At 47.1% G+C, this 21,777-nt stretch overlaps 1 protein-coding gene across 1 annotated transcript; it reads right to left on the bottom strand.

Moving 5' to 3' along the window:
• Positions 1-10,350: 10,350 nt before the first annotated feature.
• On the bottom strand, positions 10,351-18,921 carry MARCO (macrophage receptor with collagenous structure). Its single transcript, XM_035556109.1, has 15 exons — positions 18,807-18,921; positions 17,664-17,765; positions 17,142-17,357; positions 16,726-16,761; positions 15,682-15,726; positions 15,240-15,347; positions 14,336-14,447; positions 14,185-14,225; positions 13,694-13,792; positions 13,560-13,613; positions 12,889-12,933; positions 12,626-12,733; positions 11,340-11,381; positions 10,818-10,994; positions 10,351-10,481 (listed from the first exon to the last, which is right to left on the bottom strand). The coding sequence occupies exons 1-15, from the start codon at positions 18,919-18,921 to the stop codon at positions 10,351-10,353; spliced, it is 1,431 nt and encodes a 476-aa protein (XP_035412002.1).
• Between the last annotated feature and the right edge of the window lie 2,856 nt (positions 18,922-21,777).

A 21,777-nucleotide genomic window follows, 5' to 3' on the forward strand; every position in this document is an offset into this window, starting at 1 on the left:
CAGTCTGGAGTTAACTCCTCTCTGCTCTTGGTAGTGACACATGTTTTCCAGATGATGACACTATTTCTTGCACCTTTCATTCGCTCCTGTATCTTCTCTTTCTGGATGCAAGGAGCAGCTTGTTGGGGAGTTCAAATCTGCTCTCATATGGGTCTACGTGGGGAGCAGATGGGGACTGGGTTGTCTGTCCCACACTGGGAAACTGCCCACCAACAAGTTGCAACTGGCAGGGATGAGGAGGAAGAGAAGGATTTATAAATGTCACCCAGACTCCAGGAATGCCTTATACAATGTCCAGCTCTGGCTGCTGCTTCAGGGCTATAAGTGGCTGAGAAAGCTGATGGGAGCTGTGCTGAGTGATGGACAAGAGGCTCATGGCCCTGAGCAGGCTCTGGGTTTTTAAGGGGAGGTGAAGATCTGGAATAGGATTTCTTTTACAAGCGCAATAACTGCTGAGAGGGACTCAAAGGAGCAGAAAAGTCTGGCTTCGGGAGGTGTTTAGCCTCTGACTCATTGCCAAGCTAAACCCCAGAAAGACCCTCTAAGGGAAGCTCCAAATTTTGCTATGTAAATGTCAGGGAATTCCTAGAAGACAAACCACCCCAGCACGTGCACTTGGCATTGGCCGAGAAAGAGCTCTGTCTGTCTTTTCTTTACGGCCTCATGTCTCTGGCTTCAGAGCTTATCCCACACATCCTGCAGAGAGATTGTATAAGAGGATGTCTCTTTGAAGGCTTTTTAAAATTTTTTCCCTTCCCTTAGAGCTGCAGGAGGTGAGGGACAGCACATGCCCTGGGAGAGGGTGATGAAGGTCTGCTCAGAGCTTCCTCCTCAGCCACACCTGGGGCCCAGGTTAGAGATTTAGCCCAGGAGGCTGGCATCCTGCATGGATGTGAGCGTGCTGCAAGCTGGCAGCCTGGGCTGATCCCCAGCTCTGCTTTAGGGTGGAAGGAAAATTGCTCCAGGCTTTAGGACCGTGCTGGAGCTCCTGCTTGGGAGCTTGGAAGGGGAAGCAGAGTTTGCAGAAGGTGCTCTGAAGCCTGTGGCTGTGAGAACAGCAGCCCTGGGTCTGGCAGAGATCCAGCCTGGATTAATAAAAGTGCAATCCTCCTTTTATTATCTAACTCACATGAAACACCTGCAGACCAGCACATCTATGGTGTTCACAAGGCGTTCCTACAGCTATTTCTCTCCTCGTTTCACTTATCTTAGCTTTCTGAGACTGGATAAAATTCCACTTAGAAACTGCTTGTACCTTTTCATCACAGCCAGAAGATTTCTTCTTCAGCAGAATGGCCACAAAAGTGTCTCCATGAGGAACATAGATACGAATTTTATGATCTTTTTCTCTAAAAGAACCTTTATGCTGTTTCCCTGTTGCATGCATAAAGCTGTTTGGAAAAACCCATCCTGGTGGGATTTTCATCTGAAATTTCTGGGATAAAGAAAGCATAGCCTAAAGATGTGCTCATAGTCCCGTGAGCATGTGAGGAGATTAAAAGCCATCGTACCCCTTACCCTTCTGGTGTTACCCCCCTCTAGATGAGATAAATTTGGGAATCTCTCAAGGGATGCTCATTTTAAAACCTTTGCACAACAGCTTGTCTAATTTGTCATGGGGCCTCATATAGAGGATGAGTTTTTATCTTCTAATGCCACATGTGAAGTCTGTCTTTCATTCTGTGTGCAAAGCTTTGCTGTGAAAGGAAACGGCTCATCCTTCCCACTGCTCTCATTTATGGGCTGCTCTTCTTGCTGTTTGCCTGCCCGAAAGCAACAGCATGCTTAGATGCAAAAGGGCGATCACAAAAATGCACGTAAGGGGGATTGTATGTCCAAAATCCTTCAGAGACTGGAGACCCACAGTGGCTGGACATATTCATGTCATTGCTGCCCTGTGTGAGCCTCAACAGCTCATTGCGTGAACCTTTTGTCACTTTAAGTGTGCATGTGGCTGTTGGTAGTGTAAGCTTACACCAAAGGAATTGCCTCACCATTGAAGAAGACTCCCTGCCCCAAATGAATATTTTTTGGAAGTGTGTTAGAGAAAATACTGGAGAAAGAAGAGTAGACTGGCACTTGTGAAATGAATTAACCACTGAAGTGGTAGCATATAATTATAACAGCTTTTGTGGGAGCTAAGCAGTGTTTGAGAGCTGGGAAGAAAACAAAAATGAACAAAAAAAGGGCCATATTCTTAGCATGAGCAAATCCATGCAGCTCCCCTGATATCAACAGAGCGATGTTGATTTCCACCAGCTGCAGATATGACCCAGGTCACCACTCCCTGCTCTGTCCCCCATGCTGGGTGATGCTCGGAGGCCTTTTGCTGAAGTCTCGTCACCCAGGACCCCCTCTCTGAGCTGGGTCCCACATGTTTGCATGCACCACACATTTTTATCCTGGCAGCCTCAGCATGCTGCGCCTGCCCCATGGGGTCACCGCGCGTCACGCAGGAGCAGGCCGCAGCTGACATGCTAGCCTGTAATTGGAAGTGGCGCTGTACAACCAGGAGCAACAAAGAGAAAATGTTGAAAAAGTGGCTTTTTTTCACATTTTCCAAGCCAAGAGTTGGAAAGTCAGAGAGCCCCAGAGCACTGTGGGCACAGCAGCCCATGGTGAAGAGAGATGCTTCTCTCCCTTATCCTGCCATCCCCATGCCAGCTTGCCTTCTAAAGGGCCTCTAAAGCAAATGAACCAGGAGCAGGGGACTTCCCCACTCTTAATCTTACAGTTTTGGACTATATACACGGGAGAAGCAAAGGGCGTTCATCCTCCGCCCATCTATTCACTAACCGCAGACAGATCCACTTACGGTGCTGTGTAGCTCTTGAAGGCTGACTGAAATAACTAGATTCATAGAGACAGGGTATTTCCCTTCCCTCCAGCATTGCTATAGGAGTCTGTCCCTGCTTGTTACTGGAGAAATTTTATAGCCCTGCAAGTTGAGTCAACAGTCTTTACCCATGTCTGGAAAATACACCCTTGTTATTTAGCCCTGGGATCTTCATCTTAGGGCTCTGGGTAATTGGGATTAGCTGTTACTCATGCAAACAGTGCCACTTAAGTTTAGGTTGATCTCATTTCCACCCAGAAAAGGACTGGAGGGCCTCAGAAGTGTGTTGAGGGCCTTCCACCCCTCACTGTTCTTCTCTCATTGCCACTCTGTAAAGTCAGAGCATCTCCTTTACAGTCAGAGCTACTGCACCATCAGAGCAGTGGCAGAGTCCCAGTGCTCACATGAACCTCAGCTGCCATGACAAAAAGCTTCCAGTAATTCTCTTTCCGATGCCAAACGTGAGTAAGACCAGCAAGAGCACTTCCAGCCTGGCATGTGCCGTGCAATCCTCTTTTCCTTAAGCTCCAGCAAGGAGGGTTGCTCCTTGTATAGGTGTGCCTATACCCCTGTATAGGTGTGATTCCTGCCTGGTACAATAGCTCTTCCAAAATCTGGTTGTGGGCTTGTCCCAGACAGGTGGGGTTAACCATATTAAGGAAAACTCCTGCTCTCTCTTGAACCCTGTCTGAATGAATTTGAGGACCAAAAAAACACAGTGAGGAGGAAAGAGCAGCTCTCTCCCTGCCCAGCAAAACCTCTCTGGGCACAGAGCTGACCACACCAGGCTGACAGACAAGTCACCAGCACTGCTCCTTGCAGAACACATTTTAATGACAGCAGTCATCTCCCATTATTTCACCCAACTGCTCAATGCTAGAGCAGTCAGCAAGGTCTCCTGTCCGTCTGTCCCAGCTTGGGCAGTGGGTGGGAAGTTTCTCAGGTTTCTCAGTTTTTTTATGCTGTTTTCTCTCTGCTTTTGGAAATCTTCAAACCAAGATGAGGCACCTTCCTAGAAAATAAGCCACAGTTTCAGGATAATACAGAAACTCCCAGGTGAGTTTTTCTGCCCTGCACCATGCAGAAGGTCAGATGAGATTAATATAATGGTCCCGCTGGCCTTAACGTCTGTGAAAGTTTGCTGCAATGCCTTTGAATAGCCAGTCAGCTTAGCAGGAGATGACTTTTTAATTTTTTTTTTCCTGTTGGCATGTTATCAGAAGAGATCAGGCTAATAGTGCATTTATCTGGAATTACAGTTATGAAGCTGCTCTAATAAGGCAGTAATTCGTCTCTTGAGTGATTTATGGCCCAAGCCTGAAAGCCCTCTGAATCCATTGACTCCAGCAGGATTTCCTAAGGTAGCAAAATACAAGGTCATTGTAGAGCAGTCATTGCATTGTCGATACCCCAATGGCATGGAACCAGCACCTTCATATTGCCACTTCCTTGTTAGTATTTATACAAAACATCACAAAATAGCCCCAGAATAAATGCAATTTGTGTGTTATTTTCTTATTCACGTGGCATATTTATCTAACAGCTCCAAAAAGCATCTCCTGCCTACCCCCAGTGTGGCACCTGGATGTTTTGTGAGAAGTTTTAGGTAACATTTTTTCTTGCTCTGGAACTTACACTGCTAAAATTCATTTAGCATCAACAAAGGAAAGCAAGGAGCTTTTATAGTCCCTGTGAAGTAGTTTTAACCTAGGATTCAAAAGACAAAGACTGTTGTTGAATAGCAATGTTTATTTAGCACTTTAACATTTAAATATTCCTACATTTGTATATCTTTCCTTTTGAACTGGAGGCACAAGGTCCTCTATTTGCCTGCAAAACTCTTTTTTTCATCTTGCACTGAATCCCCAGAAAATCCTCAAATATACTTGCAAATCTCAAAGATATTAAGGCATCAGCCCCCCCCCTTACTCCCTATTTAGACCTTTGAAGGCTGGTGTGACTGGAATGATTTTGGAATTGCAACTCCATCTGAATAAAAAATGAAGAGAAGGATTTTGTGATACTGTAGCCACTACGATAACTAATTACTTATAGATTTTAGGTCACATTTGGAAAAGACAAATACTGAAATAAATGGATAATCATTTGGAGCTACCACTAACAGTTTGCTTAAATACCTTGGGTTGCATTCAGCTCAGCGTCCCAGCAGAGCAGCTGCCTGCACTGACCCACGCTCCAGCTTTACACCAGTGCTGGTGGGAGCCAGGCTGGCCCCTGTGCTCAGAGCAGAAACTTGCAGCTCAGGCTCATGCATTGCATGGGATGGGTGGTTGGGTCTGTGCTGGACCATGCCAGTTCTGGGCCAATGGAGGCAAAAGAAAATAACCCACAGTTCTGAGGCCAGATGCTGCCTTCCAACATTAGATTAAGAGGGATGAAAATACCATTAGTGACCCATATATTACAAGATGAATTTAATCTTTAGATATGTCCAGCATGCATTTTCAAATTTTTGCTTCTCAAATATGAGCAGTCATTCCTCTTTTACACTTGACATTTAATATGATGGCTTTAATGTACCTTAAAAAAGAACAACAGCAACCCTCAGACAGAACAACTTCTTAGCTGTGAACCAAATGAAGTTGTCTTTTTACATTTTTCAGCTGGAATTATCAAATGTTTTGCTAGTATGAGATGTGTACTGGATGCATTCAACATCAACTCAAGGCTTTAAAACCAGAAGAGTTTTTTTATAGTTAGAAACATTTTGTTTTTCAGCATCTCTGTGTGCCTGGGTGGTGCTTTGAATTGTCTGTGACTTCTGTTGAGCCTACAAAAATTGCATTCAGCCTCTTTCCACACTCCATTTTTAATCTGCAGCCTTCTCTGTTGTTTTTTTTTGTTTTTTTTTTTGTGTGTGTTTTGACAGTTATGCCAATATTGAGACATTATTAAATAAATACCCTTGATTTATTAATACATCGGCAGGTTGATCTGCAATCTAAAGCTCTGGAGCCATAAGATCTGCACCTCACTGAAGAGCTGAGCTTTCCAGATCTAGCTTGCCTTAGAGGATATGTTGCCTGGGGCCTTCCCAAGAGACAAAAGATCAGAAATTTCACTATAACTGCTTCCTTGTGGATTTTGGTAAATTCTTCAGCCATGGCTTACACACCTCTGCCTCTGGCTGCTCCCTGTTCCTTCACAGTTGAAAAAAAGATTATTATTTTTTCCCCCAAATGGACAGAAGTCCCAACTTCTGCCAGAGACCCTCTATGAAATGTTCAGTTCCTTGAAAAAGTGGGGAAAATGGTGTCAGATATGTTGGAAATAATGTTTTAGGGTTCCAGAGAAAATATGTGTTAAAGAGTCTTACTAAGTTACCTGGGAAATGCATGTGGGTTACTGAGATGGGGAGACAAACTACCCAAACCACTCAATTCTCCCCACTCCGAATCTCTTCAGATCATAAGAATTGGTCAGGGACAGGCGTCTGGAAATAACAGCAATCCTAAGGGAAAATATTACTTTTTAATTAATTGTATCCCTTTTATCCATGATAGTGTAATTACATTTTGCTTAACTAAATCTTTTTAATTGGTACTGGGAAGCAATGATGAGCAAAGCTGTACAGTTCCTTGCTAGCTGTTATAGCTAGCTGCCATAGGACAGTGAGACCCATTAGCTGGGCGTCCCAAAATATGGGACCGATGGCACTGAGCTGGGTGAAGGACATGGTGTGGCTTTGCAAGGCAGCCTCTGCACCTCATGGCTACATGTTTTTGTAGACAGAAAGGCTTTCCACTCCTCCACAACTACCATGCAGTGACTTGTGGTGCTTTTCCTGCCCTGATAGACCTTCCCTTGGACTGAAAAGGCAGACGCAGGGGACATGAGCACCCTCCAGGCCTGCTGCCTGGGCGGCCCAGTGCTGGCTTTCAGGCTCCAAGAGCCACCGCTGGGCTTTGTGTCCTGTCCTCACAGTGATGAGGCTGGGGGAGACCCACATGGCCATGTGCCCTCTCTACTGTGGCCCTCCAAAGAGGCAGCTCTGAAGTACAAGCAAAATTGAGATTTTTTTTTTTCCTTAAAAAAAGATGCTTTTAGCTATTTAGTGGAGAGAAAAGCTTGTAAAACTGTCCTGAATGCACAGCAATCTCTCAGACCATGATACACAAGTGACTGAATCACACATTTTTTCACTCTTTATTTTTTCAAAATACAATTCTGGGAGGACCGGTGGACCACAGCTTGATTCAGTGCAGACTGGGAAACCTCCATGGCCTGTCTCACCCCTTTAGACCAAGCCACTCAGGTTCTGAGCATCTGTGCCATCGGCCTGTCAAACAGAGCAAAACACCTTTGTGTCCCTTGCCATCACCCGCGCACAGCAGGAGTGGAGTGGGTGGTGGCCCTTGAGCTCCCCTTAGTGTCAGGAAGGAGCATCTTTAATCAATAATAAACCTGTGTCAGCCGAGCCTGGGTCTGGGGTCTCTGTGAGGCCTGCCTCAGGCCAGGCCCAGCCGCGCCGCGGTATCTGCATGGCCAGCCAGTGCCCTTGCAGCTCCGCAGAGCTTTACGTGGCACAGTGCTTGGTGTCGGGGTAACTCAGCTCTCCCCGTGCTGGTTTTGTCCAGAGGTTCTGAAAGAGAGCAGTGTTTGGTTGGTTGGTTTTGGTTTGTTTGTTTGTCTTTGCTTTTTCTGGAGTTAAATAGGGGCTTTTCTTGCCTCAAGCAAAACATGGCATATGACAATTCAGACCAGGTGAGGAGCTGCCTGGCTGAGATCTGAATTAAAAGCAAGGAATTTAATGTGAATTGTGAATCTCCTAAAGGTGGACTTCATTTTTTTTTATTTATTTTTTTCTGGCACTTGGACTCCTGGCTTCTCAGGAAGCAAGGCTGCACCCTAGCAGACAGGCTGACAGCCTCCCTGACTCCTTCAACCTATCTACATCCAATGGAAACCACGAGAAATTTATTAGTGCTTTAGTGGCCATGTTAGAGACTTCTATCTGGTTTCACCCTGCTTTGGACATAAGAGGATCAGACATAAACCATGCTGCCACCACCTAGCAGCCTTTGCCATTTATTCTCGGCTGGCCAGTGCCTCTTCAAGCAGATCCTTATGGACTGACATATTGTGTGACTTGGCCACGAGAACCCTACTTCTTACACATGGCACATCCTGCACTAGGCTTGGTTCTTCTCTCGCAGCTCTGACATGTTCTCCTTCAGCAGGCAGGATTCATTGTGTTTCTGATTCTTGCATGAGAGCCAAAAGCTTGCATGGTTTTGTGCCTGCAACTCTCTGCCCAGCTGGATGGGCTTCCCCCTCTGCACTGAACACACCACAGTGGTTTTATGAAACCAGTGTTTGTTTTTCTGCCAAGATCTGGTTTCACCAGCATGGTTATATTAACACAAGTTCCAGTCCTGAGCCTTGTGCTTGGATGTTTGTTTCCCTTCCCAGACCAGAATGAACTGTACTGGTGTGAGCACATGTGCACTGGGTTGGCCACTGTTGGACAGCAGCTTGGGTTCAAGCTGTCCTTGTTGTGCTTAGGAGCAGACAGGCTGGGCTATGGCATCCTTTGCCCTGGTCATACAGATCTAGCCCCTGGTGTCCTCACCTTAATCCTGGCACAACACTTATTTTCTGGGTGCCCGTCCTCCAGAAATGAGATTTATGGGGATTTAGGTCAGCCAAAGGCTCGCCAGTGGGGACGTGCTGACTTTGCCTTTGGTGGCAGTTTTGCCTGTTCAGATTAAATGCCTCAGCATTTAGCCTGAAAATGGTGAGGAGCATAACCTAGTGTAGTAGTAGTAGTAGTAGCAGCAGTAGTGAGGAAATAGAGAAAATGGGAGTGCAAGCAGCACCTGCTGCTGTGACAAGACAAGATATTTGGCTTATAAATCCTTTATTTTCTAACAGTAGCAACGCTTCATTTACATACTGTCACCAAAAAAAAAAAAGAAAAAAAAAAAAAGAAGCCCACACAGGTTCAGCAGTGCCATGGGAGAGCCTGCAGAAGCTGCTAGCTTAAGTGTGGGTACTGAGCGTGCTGGTAGTGCTGACCAGGCTCCTCACCAGAACAGAAAGCTCTTGCCTCTTCTCATGCAGATGAGCCACTGTCTATTTCCACCAAATCTGCAATATTTGTCATTTGTCAGGTTTCATCTGTTGTAGGTTGCAGATGCTGTTTGCCTCCTCTAAACTGGAGCCAGGACTGATAACTGTCTCTATTCATTTTTCTGCTGTCAAAGGCGCCAGAGGGCATAGTGGAAAACTTCTGGGATTTTCCAGACTCTCCTGAGGCCTTAGACCCTGTACCAAACATTTCCTCTAGGTCAAAACAGCATTGTTGCAGACAGCACTGCGTGGTGCTGGGTCTCCTCACTCACATCATCCCTGGATGTCCCATTGTCTGCTGCTCTTACCAGCACTGCTTGTTTTTTTTCCAGTTATGTATGGATTTGTGAGCACTAAAAATGAGTTTTGAAACTGTGTAAACAAGTGCAGTTATGACTAACATTAAGGCAGAGATATGGGGTTGCTTACATCCATTTTTGATATTTTAAAAATAAGGTCCACAAGCAGGGTGCTGCAATGTGCACAGCTATTTATACACAGGCTGCTTGTCACCTGCCAAATGCCCAGTGCTGATGAAAAAGCTTTAGGACAGAAGAAAGAGGAGCCTTTCAGCTGTTATCTCAGACCTGTGTAAGACTTCCCTTTAAGGCAGAAGCTTTTGGTTTGGGACCATATTTTCACTCTGAAAGTTTAATTAGCTGGTACTTTCCCATTATTGCTTTTATTCATCATCCCTTTACTTTAGTGGATCATCTAATTTCTAAAGATCTGAAAGCACTTACACCAGATAAGGTAAGGGTTTTGTTCTTGGGGGCAGGATGGGAAATACTGACAGAGAAGGCAGGGGACTTGGCCAAGGTCAAACACCAGGTCTGTGCTAAACCAGGATGGTAAGGCACCTGGATGGTGGCAGTTTAACCTCTGATCATCATCTCCTCTGGAGAATCTTTGTGTTTGCACTCCAGATAGATCACCTGATGATTTCTGAGCACCTGCTGCCTTGGGTACTTGCATTTTACCGGGGTTTTTAGGTTCAGGTTCACAGTTGCACTGTGATGAAGATGGACTGGGCCAGCTAAGCTGCAATAACTGCTTCTTTCCTCAGGCTTGTCCTGTTCTCTCTCCCTGCACTGAGCCCAAGCAGAGCAGCTCTCCTGTGCTGCGGACTGAGAGGGCACACGCATGTGAGCTCCTACAGGTGGGCTGATGTCGGGTAGCTGGCAAAGCTGTGAACTCACTCGTGTCTGAGCTCCAGTTGTTTTGTGACAGCTGGGATGTCTCAGGTTATCCGTAGGTCTTGTGATTGTTATTGATTCATCGAAAGTTCAGCTTTCTCTGTCAACATGTTTAGTAAATATGTTATAAGCACAGCCTGCAGAAGTTGGTTTGACGGTATGGACACGAGGAGCCCCGCAGAGCACTTTGGCAGGCAGTGGCTCCTGGGGCAGCCCTGGGTCCCATCAGATACACTCCACCCCTGCATCCTCACTGTGGGAGCAGTTGTGTGTGCCCCAGTCGGATTTTGCGCAGTCATAAATTGACTCTTCATTCCCACTGCAATTCACGTCATCAAGCCAAATTTGCCCAGTGCCTTTGGAAGAGGAATTAAGACAAATAAGTACAACAAACAACCAAAAGCAGTCACTGATGTACAGAGGAAATGGTAGTGTGCACTTTTCTAAAGGGAACCCTGTGGGCTGCGGGCATGTGTTGGGTTGCATGGTTGGCATATTGGAAAGCCAGCCTTTGGGCACAGTTCAGGCAGCACCTGACATGCAGCTATCTTGTCCCAAGGGGACAGAGCTGTCCCTTTGAAGCCATCCTCTTTGCTCTCCCATTGCTTGCAGGGTGTGCGATACCTCCCGTGCCAGGTGGGTCGTGCAACCCCTGCTTCACAGCCCAGCCTGGGGGGCTGCTGTGGACTCACCTTCTGCCGCAGTGAAGGCAGCGATGGCAGAGCTGTATCCCAGCATCTTGCAGACCACAGAGGCGCTTTGCATGTCCCAGCCATCATCACATATCGTTCCCCAGGACTGGTTGTGAAGGATTTCCACGCGACCCCTCCTGCCACCACCCACGATTCGTATGTAGTTGCTGAAGCGACCTGATGGATTGGAAGAGAGAAAAATAACTGTACTAAATGTATGGGTGGGGATGCTAAAAGCATTTTGAAAGATGGAAGCAGTGACCGCCCAAGCCAGATGAATGGTCCCATCTCCACAGCTGCAGCTGGGGTGGGACCTGAAGTTTTTAGCTCAGATCTGAACAATTCAAGGCCCTGTCCCGACTCCAGAGGCTGCAGCTCAGTGAAATTTTTCAGCTGAGACCCCTCAGTTCTGGTAGCTGTGTGGCAGGTTAACCTGTGTGTGCAGGAGACCCACTGGTCTTGATCTCAAAAGTAGCTTTGATGCCAAAGTCAAGTGATAGAAGATAGATAAAAGTCCCATACCTGATCCCCGTTCACCTTTGCTGCCTTTCGTTCCTGGGGAACCTGTTCCAAATTGAAAAATAAGAAAATATTTGACTGCTGCTTGGGGAAAAATCCAGTTATTGTTTTTTTTTTGAGTAATTGGGTGGGTCACATATGAGCGAAGGTTTCTGTCTCCACATAGAAGGGACCTTCTGAAGTGACTGACAGTATGTGAAAGGAATGTGAAAACAGTGTAGCAAGAAAGGTAGGATAATGCATGGCACAGTTTTCCTAATGCATGGCCCAAGAAAAGATCAGTTTACAAAACCCCATCCACTTACTCTTAGGAAATATACCTTATTCCCACTAACTGTAAAATGACATCTCTGAGAGCCTCTGGGCTCTCCAGAAGCAGGCACAGTGTCTCCCAAAGCATTTACAGGGAGATCTACATCGTGGGGTTTGCTCTCTAGGTGCTGCCATGGGACAGCAGAAAGCCACTCACAAGATCTCCACATTTCCATACAGCACCCTGGTCCTGAGAGTGTAGGTGCTTGAAAAGACACGGTAAGCTCTTCACCCCCAAAGCTACTTTGGCAAAGCACATATTGCCATCTCCTTCTGCAGCAGGGTGGAAGCTGAGACCCACCCAGAGTGCACTACCTAGCTTGGGTTCACCCCAGTTAGGCTATTCCTTGCCTTCCACCCCTCTTCCAGAGGCAAAGCTCCGGAAGAGGAGTGCATGGAGGAGTCCCACATAGCCTCCATTTTACTTTATGTCTGAGGACTCTTGTACTGTTCAATGTGAACACTAAAAAAATAAAAATAATAATAAAAAAAAAGCTGGTTTCTTCCTGTGGCCTGTTCAAATAATATTTTGTTTATTATTTTACTACAGGCCTTAGGGTTTTGGGAAGCATTCAGTGATTGGAAAAGAAGTGGGTAAGGATGGGGAGTTGTTGTAGTGTTGGCCCTTTTGAACTGTCTGGTTTTTGTCCTGCGACTAGAGAGGCTTTCTTAAATAGCCCTTGTGTTGCTGATTCTGTTTCTTACCACCACGTCAATCCCAGAAGCACAGTACATTGCAAGATGTCTCTGGACATGGATTTGAAAAAATCCAGTGCAGCTGTTTACTTGTGTATCTTTTAGCAAGACTCCCAAGGTATGAATGTGATACTCCTCACATTCACCTCCTGGGAAGACTGATCTATCTGTTGAGTTGCTCCTGAAAAAGTGCCCCAGAGCAGCTTGTGCCAGGCTGTACTGTACAATCCCAAACCCAAATGTTCCCTCAGCTCCACAGAGCCCTTGGCAAACAGCCTTACCTGGAAGTCCACGGTCTCCTTTTTCTCCTTTTACTCCTCGTTCACCTTTTAGACCAGAACTGCCATGATCTCCCTTGCTTCCTTTTTGACCAATTGGGCCTGGGCTGCCTGTGAGGAAACCAAAAAAAGTTATTATTTTTGTTCCTTGCCAAAGAAACAGTGTGAAAAGCATTTCACATTGATGCAGAGAACTGGGAAGTGACATCTAAAGTACTGTGCTTAATCATCATCAGAATAAGTAGTGCTTTCAAAAAAGTACTTACCTTGTGGGCCCTGGTCTCCCTTTGTTCCTTTTTGCCCTGGAATACCTAAGATCATGAAAAGAAGAAAAAAAAAAAAAAAAGATATTTATACGATTAAAAAAGTTTATGCAAGCTATTATTTAGGGTTGGTTTCACTCAGTCCAGGTTAGTTGTTTACACTACAGTCATCTATTTCTGAAGTTGGTGTCTTACTTCCCACTATACTCAGGGCAGACCTCTTCAGTAGAGAAAATAAAGACAGTGGAGAGTTGTGTTCGGTAGTAGATGGATTTCGGGTCATTTATATCACATCCTAAACTTCACTGTTGGCAGAGAGACCCCACCTCCAGGTAGGTCCTCGCTGACCACAGAGAGCCTGGGCACAAAAACTCAGGTTCACCAGACAAACGCATAACGTTGGGCCAGGTGGCTCCCTATCATCCGGGTGTCCAGGAGTGCAGGAGGGTGCAGCACTTCAACCTGATGGAGATGAGAGGCTGTGTGCTCTACATACATTCAGAGTTAAAAGGGAAATACACCGGAATAAGTTTGTGCAGCAGAACATTACTCTGTTGTTTTGGGTGCCCATGGTACAGAGGTGGACTTCCTCAGGTGGAAGGTCAAAGCAAAGGCCTGGGCTATGTGCTCCAAGCTGGTCTCTGAAGAGACCTCTTCCTGTGATGCTCCTTTACCTGCTAATCCGCTGTCTCCCTTTTCACCTTTGAGTCCCGCATTGCCTGCCATTCCTGAAAGTAAACAAGTCCGGGAAAGTAAATCTATCACTCAAAGAGAGGCCAGTGGGTAATGGATTTTGGTAGCTTTGTACCTGGACTACCCCTGGGCCCGAGGTCTCCCTTCTCCCCCTTCTGGCCAGGTTTGCCGCTGGGGCCAGCAGCTCCCGGGGGGCCTTGTTCTCCAGCTGAGCCTTGAGGGTGAACAACAGAACGTGTGAAATGCAGGCAATACACGAAGGAGGAAAGCAAAAGATAGCTCTGTCACTGACCCCCATGCCGTGCAGACTGAGTTATCCCTATGAAAGCAAAGCAAACACCGGTTCTCCCCAAAGAACCATGCATGCACACGTCAGGAAAGATGCGGTCTTCCATGGTACAAAACCTTCCTCTCCCTCTTGTTTTCTTGCACACTGAGTAGCTTCAGGACGGGTTTGCACAATGTTGGCATGGTTTCTCCATCTAATCATCATCTCTTATCCATGCTGGGAGCTATCCTGGCTGCAGCTTTCCTTGTCGTGACACACCATCTTAAAGAGATTAGTCTCCTATTCCCAGAAGAAACTGCACCTTCTGTGCTGCTTACCTGCCTCTCCTTTCTGTCCAGGACGTCCAGGCTCCCCCACGCTGCCTGTAACAAAATCTTGGCATCAGTGCTAGCAGGACTTAGCTGAATGCTTCAGCTGGAGGAGCCCTCCAGCACAGCACGTGTGTCAGCTGTGCTGCATCCTCTGCACTTACCATTGAAACCTGGCAGCCCCTGGTCTCCCTGTTTTCCCTGAGGACCCATGGGTCCAGGGGGCCCCGGATCTCCCTTCTTGCCCATTTCACCTTTTTGTCCTTGGACACCTACCAAACAGCACAGCACATGCGTGTAAATTAAAAACGAACAAACAAAACAAAACTAATACAACACAAAGATTTGTCTCTGAAGGCAGTGGAGCACCTCCTTCCAGCTGTCCCAGCACCAAAGTTTGGCCCAGAGTGGTGGGTTCTGGTGATTTACTTCTGACGAGTCTCTAGCCAACCTATGCAAATGTCCTTTCTCATCTGCACCATGTACATCTCCTGCTTTCTTTTGCTATGCTGCTTTCAGCCTTTCCTTTCCAGGTGCAGCCTACTTGAGACTGTTGAATTTTGGTTATCTGGGAGATGCCCACTAATGTGTGCTGCACAGGAGAAAAAATGGTGCATAACTCTCCTACTTATGGTGTAAAAAAGGCTTAAATAGGGTATAAAGTTCTCAGAAGTAGGTTTTACTATAGTCAAAACTAACATCCATGTGCTTCTGTGGATAAATTATATTGTATTATGTTATACCATGAAAATCCTACTGTAAACGTTGCTGCTTAAATCTGGGATATGCTGATAATTGAATACTTGTGCCTTTCATTAGACAAAGGTCACTCTATGAGGAGACTTCCATGGTGCAGAGTCAACATTTTGCAGGTCTCCTTTCCCCCCTTTGCGAGCTTTGCTGGAACACAACACAAAATGAGATCCCTCCAGATCAAAACCAAAGTCCTGTTTTTATGAAATATGGGACCTATGAAGACTTCACCTGGTGTTTTAAGTGGAACCAATTTAAAGAGGAACACATGGGAGAATCTTAAAAGTGTTGAGACAGTGAAGAAGCCTTACCTGCAAGCCCCATCTCTCCTTTTTCTCCTCTTACTCCAGGTTCACCACTTGGGCCAGCAGGGCCAGGATCTCCTTTACTCCCCTTCGTGCCCTGCAGTCCCTGTAAGCCTGCATGGACAAAACCACACTTCTGATGCTGCAGTGGATATCGTGCCTAGTGAACAGCAGCAGCAGCAGGCCATACAACGTGAGCCAAACACTGCTCTCCGTGTACCTGAGAGCGGTGCCAGAGGCAGAGGGCAAGACAATTCTTTCAGACAATATTTTTTCCAGGTAAGTTTTGCTCTTGTTCGCACTAGTTTTACATAGGCTTATTTCTTCAACTCCAATGACATTCCTACTAACTCACATCTTAACTGAGGACAAGATTGCCCATAAAATTATCCATAAAGTCACGTTATGCTCATCCACAGAAGTGATTCAGGTGTCAGAAAAGCCTTACCTTGGATTCCTCGGTCTCCCTTAGTCCCCGGTGGTCCCCGTAGCCCTGAGATGTAAAACACATCTATCAGCTGATACACATCATCTATTCACAATAATGAGCAAGAAGAAGAGGTGAATTTTTTAACCATCCTTTGTGCATGTGCCTTCGGTCACCGCTGAGGCCAATCTTCAGCTGGCAGAGGTGAAGGCAGGCACTCGAGTAAAGTCCTTGGAGCTGGGCTGAGTGCGTGCTGGGCAGGGGCCAGCTGTCCCCCAGCCAAACCCCGCTGACCGCCTGCTCACGGGGACCTCTGGGGAGATCTTCCCTGAAAAAGCCCTGAGCTATTGGGCTTTGAAGAACAGTAACAGTGTTTGGCTGGAGGTTGTGTTTCACTGTTGTGAACGCAGCCAGGAAGATATGAAAAAGATGATTTTTTAAAAATCTATTTTTTTTTCTTCAGCAAAGCTCATCAGCATAGCCAAGAACTAGGGATGGATGAGATACAGACCTGACCTAACAAGGGATGCATCTTAGATCATCATTACAGGATCACAGAAACCTCAGTTTCTTTGGAAAGTGCCTGGTCCAACCTCTGCTAAAAGCAGAGCCAACATGAGATCAGGTCTTGCTGCATCCTCACAGTCTGCAAACATTTATCTCCTGCAGCTGGTGCAATTCCACCTGACACCCCCAAGGACCCAGCAGAGCAAATTGTGCTTGTGCAGAGGAGAGCTCTTGCTCCCAGCTCATTCCCAAGCCCACGTAGCTGTTCCCCCAAGGACAGGGTGGACAAGGTCCCAGGTCTGTCACTGCTCGCTACATGCACTGTTTGTCTGAGGCCCCACAGAGCAGGGATCGGGAAAGTCTCCTTGAATTGTCTTGGGCAAGCTGAAGCTCCTGGGGATCAGTCAGAAGTATGACAGGTCTCCTCATCGCCAGGGCACTGCGCATTTGGTAGGACAGGGGTCTAGTGACCGAAATCCCAAATCCTCACCTCAGATCTCTTACCAGAAAAAAGAAAAGAAAAGAGAAAATTTTCTTATGGCTCATCTACCCACATACCTGGTGGACCAGGATCTCCTTTGCGTCCAGGAGGCCCTGAAATAAATATTTAATGGATATTTTTCAGTAGTCGTTACTCAGGGAAGGATATACCAATAAGTCAGGGCTGAAGACAGCAGCCTTTTGGAGGGCACTGAGTTACAGGAGGGGAGAGCAGCCCCCAGCCCCACACACAGCTGCAGAGGGAGCCAGGTGAAGCACAGGACAGTGCTCTGGCTTCTCCAGCTGCACCAGCTCCATGGACAACATCCGACCCTGGGCACTGGAGCATCACTAACTACTGGACAGGAAGACCAAATCTCGCCCAGGTTATTCCTTCAGAACTAGATTTTCCTTGGTTTGGCCCAGCCTTGCCGGTGGTGCAGAAGAACCAGCTCTCCCCACTGAATAGCCAGCATGGAGAAATGAAGCCATACCTGCAACCAGGCTGATGTTGCTCATCATCGTCTCCAAGTTTGCATTGCTGTTTTTAATGATGATGATTTCCTCTTCTATGCTTCTCCTCCAGTTTTCTTCATGTCTCACGTCCCCCTCAAAAAGAAGGTTGTTGGCATAGGATCTTCCCAGCACCCCTTCTGCATATGATGCATTATTTTCTTGACGTTTCAACATCTCCTCCTCCATCTTAAACACTGAGGAAACAAAACATCTGTGCAGTGGATGTTCCCTGCCTGATCCAGCTGGGAAATTCCTGGTCAGCAGAGCAGCTCCCTAGTACCTGTGCAGTTAAGTACCACCACTGGGGCCTGTTTTCACATGCTGGGCTTTGCTGCAGCCACGGGTGCAGACATTTGGACCCAGGGCAGATGCAAAGCACAGGGATGGGTTGGGAATTGGCTTCCTGCAGCAGACACATTGACTGTCCGTGTGCCCACGAGCTCTCAGAGCACCCAGCAAAGCTCCTTTGGTACTGAGGCTGTAGTAGGTGGAAGTATTACCTTTGTATGCCAGCAGCCCCTGGCCGACCGTCAGCAGCAGTAGGTAGATGCAAAGGGCAGTCCGAGCACAGCATGTGGATGGCTTTCTTTGGCTTTGAGGCTCTAAAAACCAACAAAAGTAGGACAAACATCCTCTCACATCTCTCCCGTTACAAACTCTACTTGTTTCCAGCCATTTCAGGCTTGGCCACACTAAAACCTCAGTGCTTTCCAGTGGCAGGGAGTCCTGCGAGGCTGCTGGGGCCCATGAACCAAACCTGGCTGTGCACTGCGATTCACCCTTGGCATCTTTTCCTTAGCTGGTTTAACCAGCTCGTTTCCATCAGGACCTAATCCAGCCTGTGACAGTATGAGCAGGGCTGTTGTCCCCTTTCTGCATCAATGAGCTCCCCGTTTCCATCACGTTTATTTGTCCCAGGCTGCCATGCAAGGAGGGCTGGTCAGAGCACACGCTCTCCCTCCCCAGGCACTTGCATACCTGTGGCTCTAACAGTGATGCAAGTGCACATCGACACAAATGAGAAATCAATAACAGACTGAACTGCAGAGCACATGAAAACAAGTTGTAACATTTAAAACAAATTGTCACCAGCAAGTGTAAAAGAAACGAACTGCTTTGTCAAATTTGGCCTTTAAGGAGAAAAAAAAAAAAGTATTTTTGAAGCATTAATAACTACTTCAGACATGCAATAAGTTACCCTTGAGGGTTTTTTTTTTTTTTTCAAAGTAATGTAATGAGGAGTTTAAAGTCTTAGCTTGAATAGAGTACAAAGATTTAATTAGTTTTACAATAGAATGGTTTAGTCAGCAATAAAGTATTTATATTCAGCTAAAAATTCATAAACTTTTCTTTTTTTTTTTTTATTGGATCTGGTGATTTCAGTATCTTAACTATTAAGACGTGACAGTTTGACTCAGTGAAATTAGGCATTTTCTGAAACAGGGAGAGAACTATTTTATGATGCTCAGCATCAGCTTTGGCTGGAAAGGACGATTTCATATACTGCTCTTTTTAAATGGTCAGTTAATTTAGTAGCATAATTATTGTCAAAAGCATTTAATAGTCAGTATAAATACATAATTTCCTTTTTATGTTTCTCATAATAAATCCACATCAATCCATTTAATAAAAAGAAACCTTACCACTTATCTGAAAGGTTGTAGTAGCAGCTGAAGCAAACCCAATCTTGTCTGAAATACTGAAAGTGCTCATATCACTTGAATTTCCCTCTCCTCCGTATCTGTCTTTAATTTTCATGACAAACGTATTGTGGCTGACCTAGATCCTTCTCAGACTGGGGACAACAGAGAACTGAAGGGACTTCCTATCTGCCTCCTGATTTGATATGCTTTCTGATATGCTTTTCCTATCCGCTCAGTTTTTATAGACTTGTGAGAACTCTGATGTGGTAATTTGAACAGTTCCTCAAAACTTCCCGCAGCTGAGATGTTCAGCTGCTCTTCCCTGCTCACTCACCACATCCACAGAGCTTCAAGCGTGGTCCTGCAAGAAGTTGAACAGAAGTTTCAGTTATGAAACATCTCTGCACTTCAGGAGGGTTGCGTGCCAGGTGGCCCTTTGGCTCCTACCACAAGTAAACCTCCTCCAGAAGGAAAGGAGACCCCTGGTTCAATGCTAGCTTCAAGATCCATCCTCTGGGAGGACAGGTGAAGTCCTGCATGGCGATAAACCCCATGCTAATGGGATGATTTATGACTGAAATGCAAGGAGGAAAAGAATCAGGGGGAGCTGTAAGGACAAGAGAGTGATGGTGGGGTGGGGGCGGCTGAAGCCAAAGTGGGCTTGGGGTGTAATGGAGGAGAGACACTTTCAGCCTCCTACTGAGGCTCTCTCCAGCCCCCAGCCTCCTTCACCCAATTCCACAGACACCATTTCCACCACCTCACCGCCTCACCCACGCCCTGTACATCTCACCCCCATGGCATTTTGCCATCTCCGAAATTTGTGCCGGGGCTGGCACAGAGGGAAGTGACTCACCCAGGCCATCAGGCGAGAGCCGCCGGTAGGTGCTGGGCAGAGCCCTGCGCGCCCACATTGCCACTGCCACCCGCTGTCCCCTCCGAGGCACAGAGGAGCCACCATCACAGGGTCCCCTCCCCGATGGCAGGTGCCTGCCCGGTCGTGGCCCTGCCAAGTCCTCGCCACTTTCTGTGGCCATGGGAGAGAGCACGGAGCCAACCTGGGGCACAGGCGGCTGGAAGTCCTCAGCTGGACAGCCCGGTGCAGTGAGACCCTCACTTCTGCACCTGCCGCCTTGCTCTCTAAAAGGCTTAAACCAAAAATAAGTGGGGATTTTGAAATCGACTTCTGCGTTCGCCTTTCAAACACGCAGCTGTGACCTGGCTTGGCACCAACAGAGAGGAAGAGGATCTCTCTGCTATTAGGGTGGCTGGAGAGGTTACCACCGATCTGCCGAGCTGCAGTAACCACCCGTGCATGCTCTCCCTTCACAGCATCACAGGGGGGTGAGGACTCACATCCAGCCCATCTCTAATGGTGTGAAGCCACCTCCAGCTGGGCCAGGTGATGGGCTGGGCACGGTTGCAGGTGGATGTTTATAGTGATGGATGTCATTCAGGTGCAGCACACAGCAGAGCTGCAGCACAAAGTCTTTTAGCCACACAGTCCTGATCCTCACTGCTTCAGGGTTCAAACTCCAGTTCTTCACTTGGCTACTGCAGGAAAGTCAATAGCAAAGCCATGATCCTGCCCAACTCCAGCTGCCAGCTTTGGTTGCCCACCCAGGTGGTCAAGCCTGATTCTCAGGCACCTGGCTGCCTGGGAGCATCGCAGTGTATATCCATCTGGATGTCAGCCTCTGCAAACCGGTGGCAGATTTCCCTATTTTTTCCCTATTTTCGCATGGCAGCGGGTGTCTCAGTCATGCTGCTGGCATCAGAGATCATGCACCACCGTGCTCACTTGGCCTCTGCCACCTCCCACTTTCTGCTGTCGTTCATTTCTTGCTGCCCCGCCACTGGCTGCAGCAGCAGACTGACTTTGGTTGTGCAATCAGGGTTACTAACTCAGGGAAGAAAAAAGAAAAGAAACTGCTGATTCAGTGTGGTCTCCTGGGATCGAGGGTTTGCTGAAACAATATGATTATTAATAGAACAGCAGTTTCCAGCACATTATGGGACATGTCTGCCAGGCCATCAGCCTCGCCCTCCAGGCTCTCAGCCTCCTCTCCCTCCTGAAGCTCCTCCTGCCTCTTTTGAAGCACTCTGCCAAAGTCTTGGGGAAGAGCCTGAAGTCCTCCTGCTCACCCTAGCCCTTCCCTTCCCATGCTGTGATGCTGGTGGCTCATGCTGGGCAGAAGGTACTCCTCATGCTCTCATTGCAAAGGTGCACCACAGCTGAGCTGAGTTTTAAGGATGGACCACAGCCACATCAATGTCATGGGCCCTCAGGTAACTGCTGGTGGAAGGCAAGGGAAGTGTCTGCCCCCTGGCCATGCCCACTGCCTCTCTCATGTCATTTCACCACTTGTGTCAGCTGCAGGTGTTTGTCACCACCAGAAGTTGCCTACTCATGGCTGAAAGAAGAGACGTTACACCAAGCTCTGGGCTGGCGTTAGGTAATCACGGTGCTTCTCAGCAGTGATACAGCCAGGGAGCCTGGACAGATGTCAGCTTCCTCAAGATAAGCATTTATCTTGAAGGCACAGAATCTGTGATTTTTTTTAAGGTGTTTTTTTTGTTGTTTTGTTTTGCCAAATGAGATGTCCTAGCTCAGAAGTGTTTTTCCATCAGCATGGCAGTGTTTCCAAACTCACCTAATGGATTCCAAAATGTCCGAGGTATAAATGGGCAGAATTCAGGGGGCTTTGGTGCCCCTCAAAAGACGGGGAAGAGGTGAGGGCACAAACAGGCCACGTGTCAGGAGAGCCAGGGCAGCAGCCTCTGCTGTTTTAGCAGTTGCCTCTAGACTGAAGTGAGAGTGGCAGCCATAAAGGTAAGAGTCTACCCCATATCCCAACACCTGTACTCAGTTTCTGCAGATGGACATAAAATAAAAAGTGTTCCTGCCCACAGACCGCAGTACTCTCCTGCAGGACCTGGTAGCCGTGGATGACCTGGGACATGTCTGGTA

This window comes from Cygnus atratus, chromosome 6, assembly GCF_013377495.2.
Source record: "Cygnus atratus isolate AKBS03 ecotype Queensland, Australia chromosome 6, CAtr_DNAZoo_HiC_assembly, whole genome shotgun sequence".
NCBI lineage: Eukaryota > Metazoa > Chordata > Aves > Anseriformes > Anatidae > Cygnus > Cygnus atratus.